This window comes from Opisthocomus hoazin, chromosome 16 (genome assembly GCF_030867145.1).
Source record: "Opisthocomus hoazin isolate bOpiHoa1 chromosome 16, bOpiHoa1.hap1, whole genome shotgun sequence".
Classification (NCBI taxonomy): domain Eukaryota; kingdom Metazoa; phylum Chordata; class Aves; order Opisthocomiformes; family Opisthocomidae; genus Opisthocomus; species Opisthocomus hoazin.
Genome location: NC_134429.1, coordinates 22,026,465 through 22,039,002, shown reverse-complemented (window position 1 = coordinate 22,039,002; position 12,538 = coordinate 22,026,465). Strand labels below are relative to the sequence as shown.

The 12,538-nt window shown below is 42.8% G+C and overlaps 2 protein-coding genes across 8 annotated transcripts in view; one reads left to right on the top strand and one right to left on the bottom strand.

Annotated features, from left to right (window-relative positions):
- The window catches only part of SLC45A1 (solute carrier family 45 member 1), a 79,617-nt gene extending 78,495 nt beyond the window's left edge, over positions 1 to 1,122 (bottom strand). Inside the window, exon 1 of one of the 5 annotated variants that reach the window (XM_075437467.1) lies at positions 967 to 1,122. The gene's annotated coding sequence lies outside the window, so the exon portion shown is untranslated. Of the gene's footprint in view, positions 1 to 271; positions 296 to 966 lie in introns of those variants that run through there. The other 4 variants (XM_075437465.1, XM_075437468.1, XM_075437464.1 and 1 more) reach the window with 4 other exon arrangements.
- Positions 157 to 10,822, top strand: ERRFI1 (ERBB receptor feedback inhibitor 1). Of its 3 annotated transcripts, none has more exons than XM_075437474.1 (4): positions 157 to 524; positions 7,324 to 7,520; positions 7,640 to 7,716; positions 8,297 to 10,822. In XM_075437474.1, the coding sequence occupies exons 2-4, from the start codon at positions 7,399 to 7,401 to the stop codon at positions 9,493 to 9,495; spliced, it is 1,398 nt and encodes a 465-aa protein (XP_075293589.1). In that variant the 5' UTR covers positions 157 to 524; positions 7,324 to 7,398; the 3' UTR covers positions 9,496 to 10,822. The 3 variants fall into 3 exon arrangements, with proteins under 3 accessions (XP_075293589.1, XP_075293587.1, XP_075293590.1); XM_075437472.1 differs by having other exon boundaries at positions 5,120 to 7,520; XM_075437475.1 differs by lacking the exon at positions 157 to 524 and adding an exon at positions 1,056 to 1,153.
- Positions 10,823 to 12,538: the final 1,716 nt, after the last annotated feature.

Below are 12,538 nucleotides of genomic sequence, written 5' to 3'. Positions count from 1 at the left end.
CCGCCGGGCCGAGACACGGGCGGCAGCTACCGGCCGGCCCCGCGCCCCGGTCACCGCGTCCCGGAGCCCGCTCGGCCCGGAGGCGGCCGGCCCCGAAGGCCTGGGCCCAGGGGGCGACGAGGCGGGGGCGGCGCCGCCACGCCGGCAGCACTGCCCGGAAGCCGTTCCCGCAGAAAGGCCCAGAAGAGCGGACAGCGCTGCCGGGACCCACCGCGGCCCCCGCTCCCCGTCCGTGCCCGGCAAGGTCCCCACCCTCCCCGGCAGAACCCACCCGCCTGGAAACCGCCACAGCACCTTTACCGGCCCACGCGCGGCCATCGCCCCTTTAATACTTTTCCCGACGAGCGAGCAACGTGTGGAGAGGCGCGGCCGGGAGGGGCGGGGCTCCCTGGCGGCTCCGCCCCCCACTATAAGAACGGGCGTCCGCGCGCGGCGCGACAGTGGTCGGCACTGTCGCGGGTCGGCGCATGCGTGTCGCGCCGGCGGCCGCGCAGGGACATGCGGAGCTGCGCGACGCTCTCGGGGTGAGTGACGGCCCTCGCCGCGGCACCTCCCGCCGCCCCGCTCGTTGCCATGGCGGCGGGGTGCCCCCCGCCGCTGCGGCCTGCCGAGGCCGCTCCCGCCCGCCCGCCGCGCACCTGAGCCGCCCGGCAGGGCTCGGCCGCGGCCCGTAGCCGCCCCGTACCTGCCGCGCCGGGCCTCGCCGCCCGGGAGAGGAGCCGGGGCTGGAGTCGGCGGCACCTGCGGGTTCGCTCGGGCTCGGCCGGGCCGCGGCGCCAGGGCTGGCCGGGCCCCTGGCACGGCGCCGCGGTCCCGGCGCGGCGCGGCCCACGCCAGCGGCCGCGGGGGGAGGCGGCGGGCCGCGGCCCGGGAGGCGCGCCGGGGAGGAGCGGGAGTGCGTTTTCTGCGCTTGTGCTGGCGGGGGCGGGGGCATCGGGGGCCCAGGCCCGCCGCCGCGCCGCTTACCTGCGGAGTCTGGCGGGAGGCGCCTCGGTGCGGTGGCTGCTCCGCTCGCCGCGGTGGGCAGCGCGCTTTCGCGGTGCCCGTCGCCGCGGTCTTGGGAGTCAGCGTGGCGTGCCGCGCATTTTCTTCCCGACCCGAGACGGCGTCAGCGTCCCCTCTCGCTTGCCTCCGAGCTGCTCCTCTGGCTGCTGTGAGTAAACAGAGACCACATTGTGGGCCCAGGCTCTGTGCTTCGCACTCCAGTTGAGGATGGCTTAATTTAGGATAAATATTTCTTCGTGACTTAATACCCCAGTACACATCTCATCGATTTTCTAAAACAGGCGGTCTGTGGTGCGGAGACACCACAGTACCCTTCAAGTCTTTGCAGTGCATCTCTCACGCATGGACGCCTGCTGTGGAGAGGCACTGTGCTGGTGACAAAGCGAGCAGTCCAGAGTGACTCTGAGACTTCAATGGTCTTGTGTCACCAGCACACAGACTAAGGACCCTCTGCGGTATTGCTGAAGCAATAAGCAAAAAAACTTGTTATGCTTGATCTAAAGATAACAATACTTAATTATATATTGATAAACCGGATGGGAAAGGCTCTGGGGATAAGGTCTCTTTGGTCAGTTTGCGGATACTTGAATCTTTGTCATACTGGAATGACAGGTGAATGATGCCGCTGCATCAAAAACACATTTGAGTTGCATTTATAAGCTAGTAAAACTTTAAAAGAGGAAACCAAACTGCTCAATTCACCCATGTTGCTTTATGCACAAACCTAGTGTTTTTTCATTAAAAAATTGTCCTATATAGGTAAATAGCTAAATTTTTTTTTTTTTTAGTAGAAACCTATCTTTTGAGGGGCTTGTGCTCTTGGGGAAGCCCTGCCATCCTCTGCAATAGAGTAATTATTTCAGAGGGAAACAGTTCCACTTCTCTGTAGTGAAAAACAGAATTAAAACTTATCACGGCATGTCTAACGCTATGGTTATGACTCTTGAGTCAGCTATAAAGGAATTTTTATTTCCTGAATGTAAGCTGGCTATATTCACATTAAAATGTTCAGGAGGATGAACTACCATACCTTAAGCATGCATCTGAAATCTGACAAGCAGAGGCAAGGCAATTGTCTTGCTATTTAATTATTAGTTTTCTACTGGCAATTTACAGGTTCCTCCCAGTTGCTGTGTAATACCATGAAATGGTAGCCCAAATTTTAACTTAAACTCCTCGATGAACTGCACTTCTTTATAATAGTCAGTTATTTTGGAATATATTCAGTCTACACATATTGTTTGTCTGCTGATCAGTTATTTGTCTCTTTAAATTTAAGCCCATCATCATCTAGGGTATATCTGTAGAATTAATTTTATTTGCAACCTCTTCTGATTTTAGCAGCTTTTTTATCCATCTTCACTAAGTTATCATAGTCTTAAATTTTCTACCACAGAACGGTCGATTTCTGATTGGCAGAATGTGTAGAAAAACGTCTCAAAGCTAAGAACATGCCTCATCTATATAATAACTGTAAAGAATATAATTCCTATAAATGGAAAAAAATCTTTGAGGCCTGTATCTGAGCACGATTTGGCTTGTGACTCAGGAATACTGAACTGCACAATGGAGGTTTGATGCATAGTGAATAAGATCTAATTATTTAATAAATTAATAGATTTAAACTAACCTTCTCATGAGGCTGTTTCTGCTAGGTGTCGGTTACTGAGCATTCATCTAGTTACAAAGATAAAAGCAGAACCTGGATGTTTGTTTGTTTGTTTGGAAGTATATGGCATTCTGGAAAATGTACTAACAGCTCTTAGGCTTTCTAAAGTCCAGCTAGAAGTCTGAAACACTTAAATATTGAAAGGGATGGCTCTATCTCAGGTACTTAGGTTAAATAGAAAGTCAAAGGAAAAAAAAGGAAATTACATCACACTGTCAAATAAGGAACAGCTAGCTAGAGTGGATGACTTGTAGTGCAAAAATGTGCCCCTCCTCCTGTGAATTGCTTCTGAGATTTGCTAAAGATACGTGGTGGCAAGGTGAGCAAAAATAGGTTGTGGATTTAAGGTAGTCACACTTCTTCCCCTCCCAAAAGGGGTAAGTAGGTCTTAGGGGTGTGGGTCCGTGTCCCCCCCCCATTTCTCACAAGTACTTAAGTTGCTTGTCAAGAGTGTTGCCTTTATAAAATCTGACCAAAATGTGTGCAGGCATTCAAAAACCTGTACAGCAAATTGCTGTATTCCATATCCATTAAGTGAAACCTTCTAGAGCATGCTTTGGTCTACTGTGCATACCAGAAAGGTTTTCTTTATTATGAACCTGACTCACCTCAAATATTTGGTTGCATTGGGGCTGGGAGAGCAGACAACAGAGTAACAAGATTCTCTGTGTGACCAGTGATAGGTGTTGAGCTAAAATATATACAAATACTTCTTAGTTTCTAGATAGAGGATTACTGGTGCTATAACCCAAGGATTTAGTGATATGTATCAGTATAAAAACTGTGTATTTGGGATGTTTCATGTAACTTGACATCATCTGTCAAAATTTTTCTAATATATTCTCATATACATTCTTCACTATGTAGATACCCTACTGTTTATGGATACATTTGAATATTTTCAGCTTACACATATCCATCTTATTATTCATCAGTTGTCCGTTCAAGCCTGAATGTGTATTTGGCCTTGTAAAAAAAAAAAAGTATCAAACTTATCTCTGATATTTAGAATAATTCATATTTGTTAACATGAGCAGGCATGAATGATTTAAACTTTCTCCTTTGCACAGTTACCTTGCCTTACAGTGGCTGGTGATGATGCTTCCTAATGCACTGACAAACTTTTGAATTGCCTTGGCTTGTATCTGCCCTGTAGTAATGACTAGCTTTAGTTTGAACTAATTCAATTTCTTTTGAATAACACTGAAACTGTAACATCTTCAAAAGTGCTCAGAGTGCTTCGATCTTTCTGAATGCCATAATCTATGTGTAACTAGGCCAGACAAGCAGAGTAACCAGAAACCCATTCTGTGCAAATGAGCACCAAACAAGCATGAGATCCAGAATGCTTCATTACGGCATAATGTCCATTTTCTTCACAAAATGTAGTTTTATTTTGTTTATGGTTTAGATTCTTAGGTCTTTAAGGAGGCAGTACTGGGCCAACAGTTACAGTGGAAACTGTTGGTGTTTATGTTGTCATGACTGACTTCTGTAATTTTTTTTTAAAGCCAGTTGCTAGAAAGTGGTAGCCTTATGAAACATGTACTGCTCAGCTTTAGTAAGAGCACACTGTGTAAGGTACAGAGTTTGTACTCCTCAATTACATGTCCTTGTGGCTCACTCTTAAGATACTGTTGCTTCAAACAAGCTTATGCAAGTTTTAAGTTATACACACCAACTCTTCAGACTGCACTGAAAAAGTAACTAGGTGATTTAGTGAGACCACATGCCTTACCTCTCTTGATACTCGTAGCTTAAGGTGTGGAGGACACCTTCGTAACTAGTGTCCATTCACAACTCCCAGTGAAACGTTGAGGCAAGTCACCTTCTGTGAATTCACAAAGATGTTAGTGTTGGAATCAAGCAAGTTTTATGTCTGCAAAATTTGTCTGTGCTTCATTTTTAAAAAATAAAGAGTTGATTGAAACAAGTGAAAACTACCTTTTCCTAGAGCATATAAATATTTAAGTCTATTTCAGAAGTTGAGTTTAACATTCCAGAGGGATTTCAGAGAGGCAATTGTGCAACTATCAGTCTTGAGAGCTGAGATTCAGACAGCATTCAGAAAGCTGACGCAGTAATTACTAGCAGTGGTTTTGGCATGGGATCTGATGGAGGTTGGGCTTCTTAACAAGCCCTGCAAGGGTTGTAGGTTATCATAGCAAGCACATTACACGTGCTCTCAAACTATAGCAATGCCACCCCCCGCTTCCTGTCTCATGTTTTATATCATAATCAATGTCTCGCTCATGGTCTTGTTGGATCTTGTGTGCATGCTGAGGTGGAGTACTATCACTTGCTGACTAATCAGTGTTCCGTATCAGTGATTTTCCAACTTGTGACTTGCATTTAACTTCAAAAAATACTGAAGTAGAAGTGCATACTCCTTCAGAGGCATTAGCCTTCAGTTCACCAATTCATTCTCCTTCATTTCTTTTGCAGATTCATTGCTAACAGGATAGGATCTGCGAGGCATGAAACATCACTGCTCAGTACAGTGTGAGCTGATGTGCTGGATGTTTTATTTGCGAACCATGTTAACGTGATAGAAAGTAATTTTAGAATTGTGCTATACTTGTACTGTGCTGCTGAAGTCTTTTTGACAAATGGATTTCTCCAGTCTCCTGTTCCCCTGTACATAATGGTTCTGCTTGCACTTACAGAACTGAAAGGAAGAACTGCTGTTACAGGATGACTAGAGATTTTGAACTCACTTGCTAATCAGAACTATGTTATTGCCTCCCCGGGGCTGTATTTTTATATTTAATTTTGCCATGAAAATCTGAAATTCCCAGTACTGGGAAGGGCCCAACTCGACTGTAATGCAAAAATTTCCAGGGTTAAGCTAGCTTTTGAAGAGATTGTCTGAAAAGAAATAACATAGCCTTACAGCCTTTACTAAAAGCAGGAGGGCTGAAATAAGCAGGACTAATACTGTGCTGCAGCAGACAGAATACTGGCTGTGCCCTTGGTCACTTTTATTAAAGCTAATAGCCTCCTGTCTAGAGTTCTTAAATGCTTTGCTAAAATACACTGCGTGGTCACTGGTAGTCATGATCAAGAACACCACCACACTCTTAAAGAGAATGTTTCTAGGTCTTGCACATTATACATACAGTCAGAAGCTATTTTGCATATACTGCTTGGATGATCACTACTGGACCCAAGTCAGATTTGGAAAAGCGTACCAGAATTGTTCTTTCTCAAACAATTGTTTATGAAAGGCAAATAGTGGTGTTAGACTCTACATTAATCCCAGGGCACCTGGTTTACAGTCCTGCTTATGAGTCTGCCTAGCCTTTCTGTTGCAAATAAATATAATGGATCTTTCCTCTCAAAGGAAAAGGAAGATTACATATGCAGAGAACACTCGTTTTTGAACAGATTTACCATAAGCATAAGCTACTAGTTGTTTCTGTACCCCATTTTCTTGCAGTACCATACTGTGAAGGGGTTTTCTTGATATGTATACTGCACTGATGTAGCTGGCCCTCAATTGTTGGTTAACTTTTCCTTAGGTGGATTTTTTTTTTCTTTCTGGGTGGGGGGGGGGGAGGAGGGGAGAAGGAAGTTTATGTTAAGAAACTGGTCATATTCTCGATTTTCAAGAGATACACAAACTGTTTTGGGTGGGGGTTTTTTGCTGGTTTTTGGGTGGTTTTTTTTTTTAAACACCCATATACCACCATATTGTTCTTGCTGAATTTAGGATATTTGTGTAGATGAAGCACAGACCCAGAGAACATCTTTGCTTACAGTCTTGGCTTAATTTCTCCTGCTTTCAGAATGTTGACTACTTTTACACTGTCATCCCGCCCTGCCCTGCCCCCCCCCCCAATCCATTCTGAATTTCCTAAACAAAGCCCCACAAGTCAACTTGTTTCTTAGACTATGATTACTTATTCAATAAAAAAATGCATTGGCAATTGCTTTATATGTTGTAAAGGGGCCAGATAAAGCATTGTTCACACATTCAAAATAAATCTGAATACAGCAGGACAGTTTAAGATGAGATTATTTCAAATCACTAGATTTACAATTTGTTCAAACTAGGTAGAAGACTTGAGGCTGATTTAAAGTATCTTAATGCTTAAGTTCGTTAACAATAGTGACAACTTTATATAAAAAGTTTTAAAACACTGATTTAAGTAGTCAGTAATTCTGTTTATTGGACCAAAGGCCATTTGCTAGGCTATTGAAGGTAATACTTAAAAAGACTAGGCTGTTACATGTTGACTACACTGGAAACCATAAACTCATGAGCAAAAGAGATACAACTGAGGGTAGATGGCTACTAGAAAGTTTAAAAGATTGTTCTGGAAAACTTACTTTGCCTGAGTAACTGACAGTTTCTTTACAAGAACTGAAGTTGTTGATGCACAGTTGCCATACATCAATGGCTTTACTGAACATATTGTTCTTTTTTCTATATAGTTTAATTCTGCAAGAGAACTTACGTATTTTGTACTTCAGCTTTGCAGTCAGAGACAAAATAACAACTTTGGTAAAGTTTTCCTGCTGACAAGTATTAGGACAGAAGGCCTTTTTATAGGGGTATTTAATTCCTTGAAATAGTGAAATTTCAGATGAGAGATGAACTCATCAAATTTGCATTTCTGATACTTATGTCCTTCTTTCTTTTGAAGGTAATGAAAACTGCAGGAAATCTGTCAAGGACTGAATTTCTAGGGTCGTGAGACATCACCAGAAAGCAGCACGCAATGTCAACTGCAGGAGTTGCTGCTCAGGAGATGAGAGTCCCATTAAAAACTGGATTTCTTCACACAAGTCAGGGCATGGGGACTCTGAAAACCTGCTGGGGTAGCCACAGTGGATTTGAAAAGTGAGTGAGGCTAAAATTTTATTTATTGCATCTACAAGTATAGGAGATGAGCATTAAGAATACTTGTACCAGTACCGACCTATGGTTTATTTACAGTGAAGGCTTTTCTTGTTTTTTAGTACTTTCTTTAATGTGGATCCTATAGCAGTGGCATATAATTTGAGTCCATCAACAGAGCAACATTTAACATCCATTGGTAAGTATAAAGACTAACACATATGTATTTAGGTAGTGTAAAGGATTTGTCTTAGAAAAAAATCCCTAAGTCTTTACCAAGATGCTGAATACTTTCTCATTCTGGGTATAAGGCTGCCCTCTGGTGACAGAATGCAAACATTTCAAGAAAATACTACTATTCAAGCCCAAACAAAAAAAAAAGCTCCAAAACATGAATGATCAAATTAAAACAGACAAACCAACCTTGTATAAGCTCCTTACACTTAGGGTAGTAAAATAGCACTTGTTCTGTCATAGTCTTCTGCTGGGATCCATGTAGATGTAGCTCTGTTCTGTTGCTTATGCTCAGGGTCTCTTGAACTACCTCATTTAACTGGAGCATTGGCCTAAAACAGTAAGGTAATCAGCTGCTCTTTTAACTAAATGCATAAATCCTCAACCAGAAAAGATCTATAATAGCTAAGTTTTGCTACTGGAGTCACTAAGCAGATATTACTAATTGTTGCATTAGAAGGAATTAAATAGTTAAATACACAGTGGCAGTCACACACTACAGTGTTACTTAGATAAATGTTTCTAAGACTTCCTCACCTTTGTAGGGCACTCTTCCAACCATGCTTCCATGAATGACCACAGCTTTGCTGAAAGTTGCATCCAAGTCCCATCTCAGAAATCAAGTGCACCTCCTCTAAGTCCCAAAAACGAACAGCCAGTTTCAAGATACAAAGACCATCTCATTCCTGGCTTTAGTAAACTGTCGTTAACCATGGGCTGTGTTTCTGAAGAGACACCTCCTCACATGCCCATAAGAAATGGGACAATTCAATTTCTGGCTGCATCTTCCAGTGACCGTAGCTCCAGGCCACTACCCCCTCTGCCTGTTTCTGAAGACCTTATTCCAGATGAGGTTGACAAAGAGGTGGAATTCCTGACTAGTTCAGATACTGATTTTTTGTTAGAAGATTTTGAACTTCCTCCTTTTAAATCCAGTGCTCCAAGCCGGCGGAGCTTTAGGGGCTGTGGACAGATCAACTATGCATACTTTGATACTCCAACAGGACCAAAACCAGAAGATACCAACCCTACACCAAGCGTAAATGGATACATATCCAGTATTTATCCTCCTCCACAGCAGCTGCATCGACGTTTGCGAAGGTCCCATTCCGGGCCAGCTGGATCTCTTAATAAACCAGTAGTAAGACTGTCTGGACACTTAAACAGGTCTTCTCCAAACTCTGATGAGGATAAACCAGAGATTCCACCAAGGGTTCCCATACCTCCAAGGGCTCTCAAACCAGATTACAGAAGGTGGTCAGCAGAAGTTGCTTCTAGTGCGTACAGTGATGAAGACAGGCCTCCAAAAGTGCCCCCAAGAGAACCTTTGTCACGCAGCAATTCCCGTACGCCAAGTCCCAAAAGCCTGCCATCATACCTCAATGGGGTTATGCCCCCCACCCAGAGTTTTGCACCTGATCCGAAATATGTCAGCAGCAAAGCTCTACAAAGACAAAATAGTGAAGGATCTTCCAACAGGGTCCCTTGCATTCTTCCGATTATTGAAAATGGTAAGAAAGCCAGTTCAACACACTACTATCTGCTGCCTGAAAGGCCTCCGTATTTGGACAAGTATGAGAAATTCTTCAGAGAAGCAGAAGAAAGTAGCTCTAACACAGAGGTTCAGTCCTGGTCTGGTGACTGCACAGCCACTTCAGCCCCAACAAAACTGGACTTAAAACCTAGAATGGACATAGCCCATCATCTGAAACGAAAACACCTGTCTTACGTGGTTTCCCCATAGCCTCTGGGACCACAGTCTCATCTCAGTTGTTCAGGATGGAGCTGAACTTTATCAAGTTACAAAGTTCTTAAGGTTCTTAGATAATGAAGTAGGACCAGTTTGTCCTCTGAGAACTGGAAAATGGACGGTAAAGTCCTCTTATGCTGCATATCTCTGATATATTTCTTAAGACTGTTTTTTGTCTTGGTATGTATAGCAAAAAACCTACAAAGATTCCATAGAAACACGTGGAGGGATAGTAGTCACAGTTGGCCAGTTACATGCTACCTAGATGAATATATTTGGTAGTCATAATGTCAAAAAAAACCCCTAGCTTTGCTTATGAGTCACTTATAAAGCTGACAACATAGCAGATAATGCAGTACAGTTTTTGTATCAGGCATTTACAAAATTTCTTTCACATAGTAACTCCGCTGAGAACAGGCTGTCCTCTTTGGCTAGGATATGCCAACCTGGTAAGAAGGTAACTGCAAGATCTGATATCCATTTCAAGCTTTGGCAAGCATATTGAAAGTGCCTTCCAAAAGGCTGGATCAATTTTACAACTTAATTTGACACTAATAGAGTGAGTTAGGTTTTGTGGATTCTTTCAGTCGCCAAACACAGTTTTTGCCATTTTTCCTAGGAGAGACTTGGACCAGCTATTGCTAAGCCTCTGCTGCTGCTCTTTTCCTGCTGGATCCTAGAAACGTGTGAAAGTGTCCTGAAAGTGGCAGAGGATATGAGCAGCTATACAGTTGCTGTTAGGTAGGCAGTAACACCTACATGCTCACCTAGAGTTTGAAATTCTGACTGTATTAAATACAGAAACATGGCACAAGCTGGTCTTGTGTTTTGGTTTCTATTCAGTATTTCAGGGGAGGAGGACGATATGAGGAAAAACATGATTCCATTTATGAACAGTGTCAGTCCCATCTCCTGCTGCTTCAGATGCTGCTTCTTGCTGTTTAATTTTTTCCTCATTGTGCCTCAGCAATCCACTAAAGTTCATCGAGGTGCCACATTTGTGCGTTAGCAGTTTCTCATGCTCATTTTGATTACATTTATCCTCTCACAGATAAGCACAAGACAAAGGGTGCTCATTAACGGAGGTACAGAAGATGAATGTGTTCCTCCTAACAGAAACAAACAAGCTGTTTACAGTTTAAACTGCTGAATGTTTGAGCTATTTTAAAGCTTATTTTTTGTTTTAGTACAAACTAAATGAAGGTGAAATACATGCTATAGAAATGCACTGATATTTCTGCATCGTGTACAGTATTGAATAAAAAAGAATTCACTTTGTATTTTGAATATTGTCGAGTTTAATAAAGTTATAAAACACTTATTTATGATACATGTTGGTTTTTGATTTATTGAATAGTATACGCAATTCTGCAGTTACTGGAAAAGTTCAAAGTGAATAATGTTAAGTGTCCAACAGATGTTGAATTCAGCTTGCATTTAATTAACATTTCTGCAGAAGTGTTCAATAACTTATATTGCAGACCAATAATTTTAATTTCTCCTTACTACCTGGTAGCATGGTATCTATAGTTTTGTGCTGGCAATAAAACATCCTGTAAGATTAGGTTACTCGACCTATCGTTACTTATAACCTTTGCTGTTTCTAGAACTACCAACAGCATATTAGGCACCATCATACGGAAAAGAGAGGGCAGTAGTATTCAGTTTCTCACTTGTTAAAAAAAACCTAAATTAAGGGTGACTGAAGAGGAGTAACTTGTATTCTGAGGATGAAAAAAGCTTGAGCATAGCATGGTAATTTGTTGGGTTTTTTGTTTGTTTTGGTTTTTTTTTTTTTTTTTTTTTAAACTAAGAGGAGAAAGAAAATGCAAATCTCATCACAAAGCAGGTATATTTAACTGTAGTATGTGAGCCGTGGATAAGGTTACTGAAGATACGAAGCATCACACAACTTTGCTCTTTTAGCTGTATACGCAGGCAAATACTTGCCTTGATCTGGCAGTCTGAAGTCTTTTCTGTGAATGAACTTATTCTAGAATAAAGCAGGTTACCATGCTTGGAATTATACTTAATGGAAAAAATGTCAGATGTAGTCTTTCAGTAATGCCCAGTTACTTCACTTTTATAGCTGTGGAGATTGCTAAGCTTCATTTATGCAAGTGCTTAAAAACCTACTGCTATGCCATAACACTACTACGAACCCACAGAGATTGGCCTCCAAACCATAAACAACTTACCTAATCCTGTGCAAGGCTGTTGACTGTAACGTGGATCCTACTGAAAGCTCTTGCTTCCCCTCCACCCCCTAGATTTTTCTAAGGTCGAAAGTGTCAAATTGGTACTTGCAACCTTCCCCTTAAATCTGAGCAGCTTTAATGCTAGGACCCCAGAATAACATACCTTGTTAGTTACACTATCACTGCTGCACCAAACAGATGAACTCTGCTAAGCTGCAGCTCATTCCTTGTCAATGGTGAGAGAGCACAAACTTGGTAGTTGTCATTTCAGTAGAACTCAGTCTAAAACCAAGCAACAGCCCTGCAGACCTCCTCTAGCTTTTGCCTCTGGGACCCACTCCATTCCTGATACTTGGACCCCCCCCTTTTTAGCCTAGATTCCTGTGCTTGAACAGACTGCTCTTCTCCCCTTACCTGGAAGCTTTTGAGTTCCCAAAAGCCTCAAGTCTCAGTTCTGCCCTTAATAGCATTTATTCTCAAATTAATAGCAAAGCCACTCTTGGATGGGAAAAAGAAGAAAGCTTCCCCATCCAGATACCCCACAGAAAGCATATTCCCTGCTGTCAATGGGATTGTTTTGGCTTAAAGCATTCAGGGAAAAGCCACATGGCTGGTGTGCACACTAAGAAATGAACCCCTCTTGACAGGGAGGCCAGCCCAGGCATTCTGTATTACTGGATGCATAAGGCGTTGCAGGTGGATGAAGTAAAACCGCGATTCTAAGCGATTGCACTTACTGTCAGGTCTCAGTCACCATTACCTTTGTCATTACAGTGATGGTATGAGCTTTCTGTCCTAACTCATTGCACTTCACACCTGCTTGATGATATTGCTTAGTA

Coding starts and splice junctions, on each gene's coding strand:
- ERRFI1 (XM_075437474.1), top strand. CDS start 7,399: ATGTCAACTGCAGGAGTTGCTGCTCAGGAGATGAGAGTCCCATTAAAA. Junction 7,521..7,639: donor AGCCACAGTGGATTTGAAAA/GTGAGTGAGGCT, acceptor CTTGTTTTTTAG/TACTTTCTTTAATGTGGATC. Junction 7,717..8,296: donor GCAACATTTAACATCCATTG/GTAAGTATAAAG, acceptor TCACCTTTGTAG/GGCACTCTTCCAACCATGCT.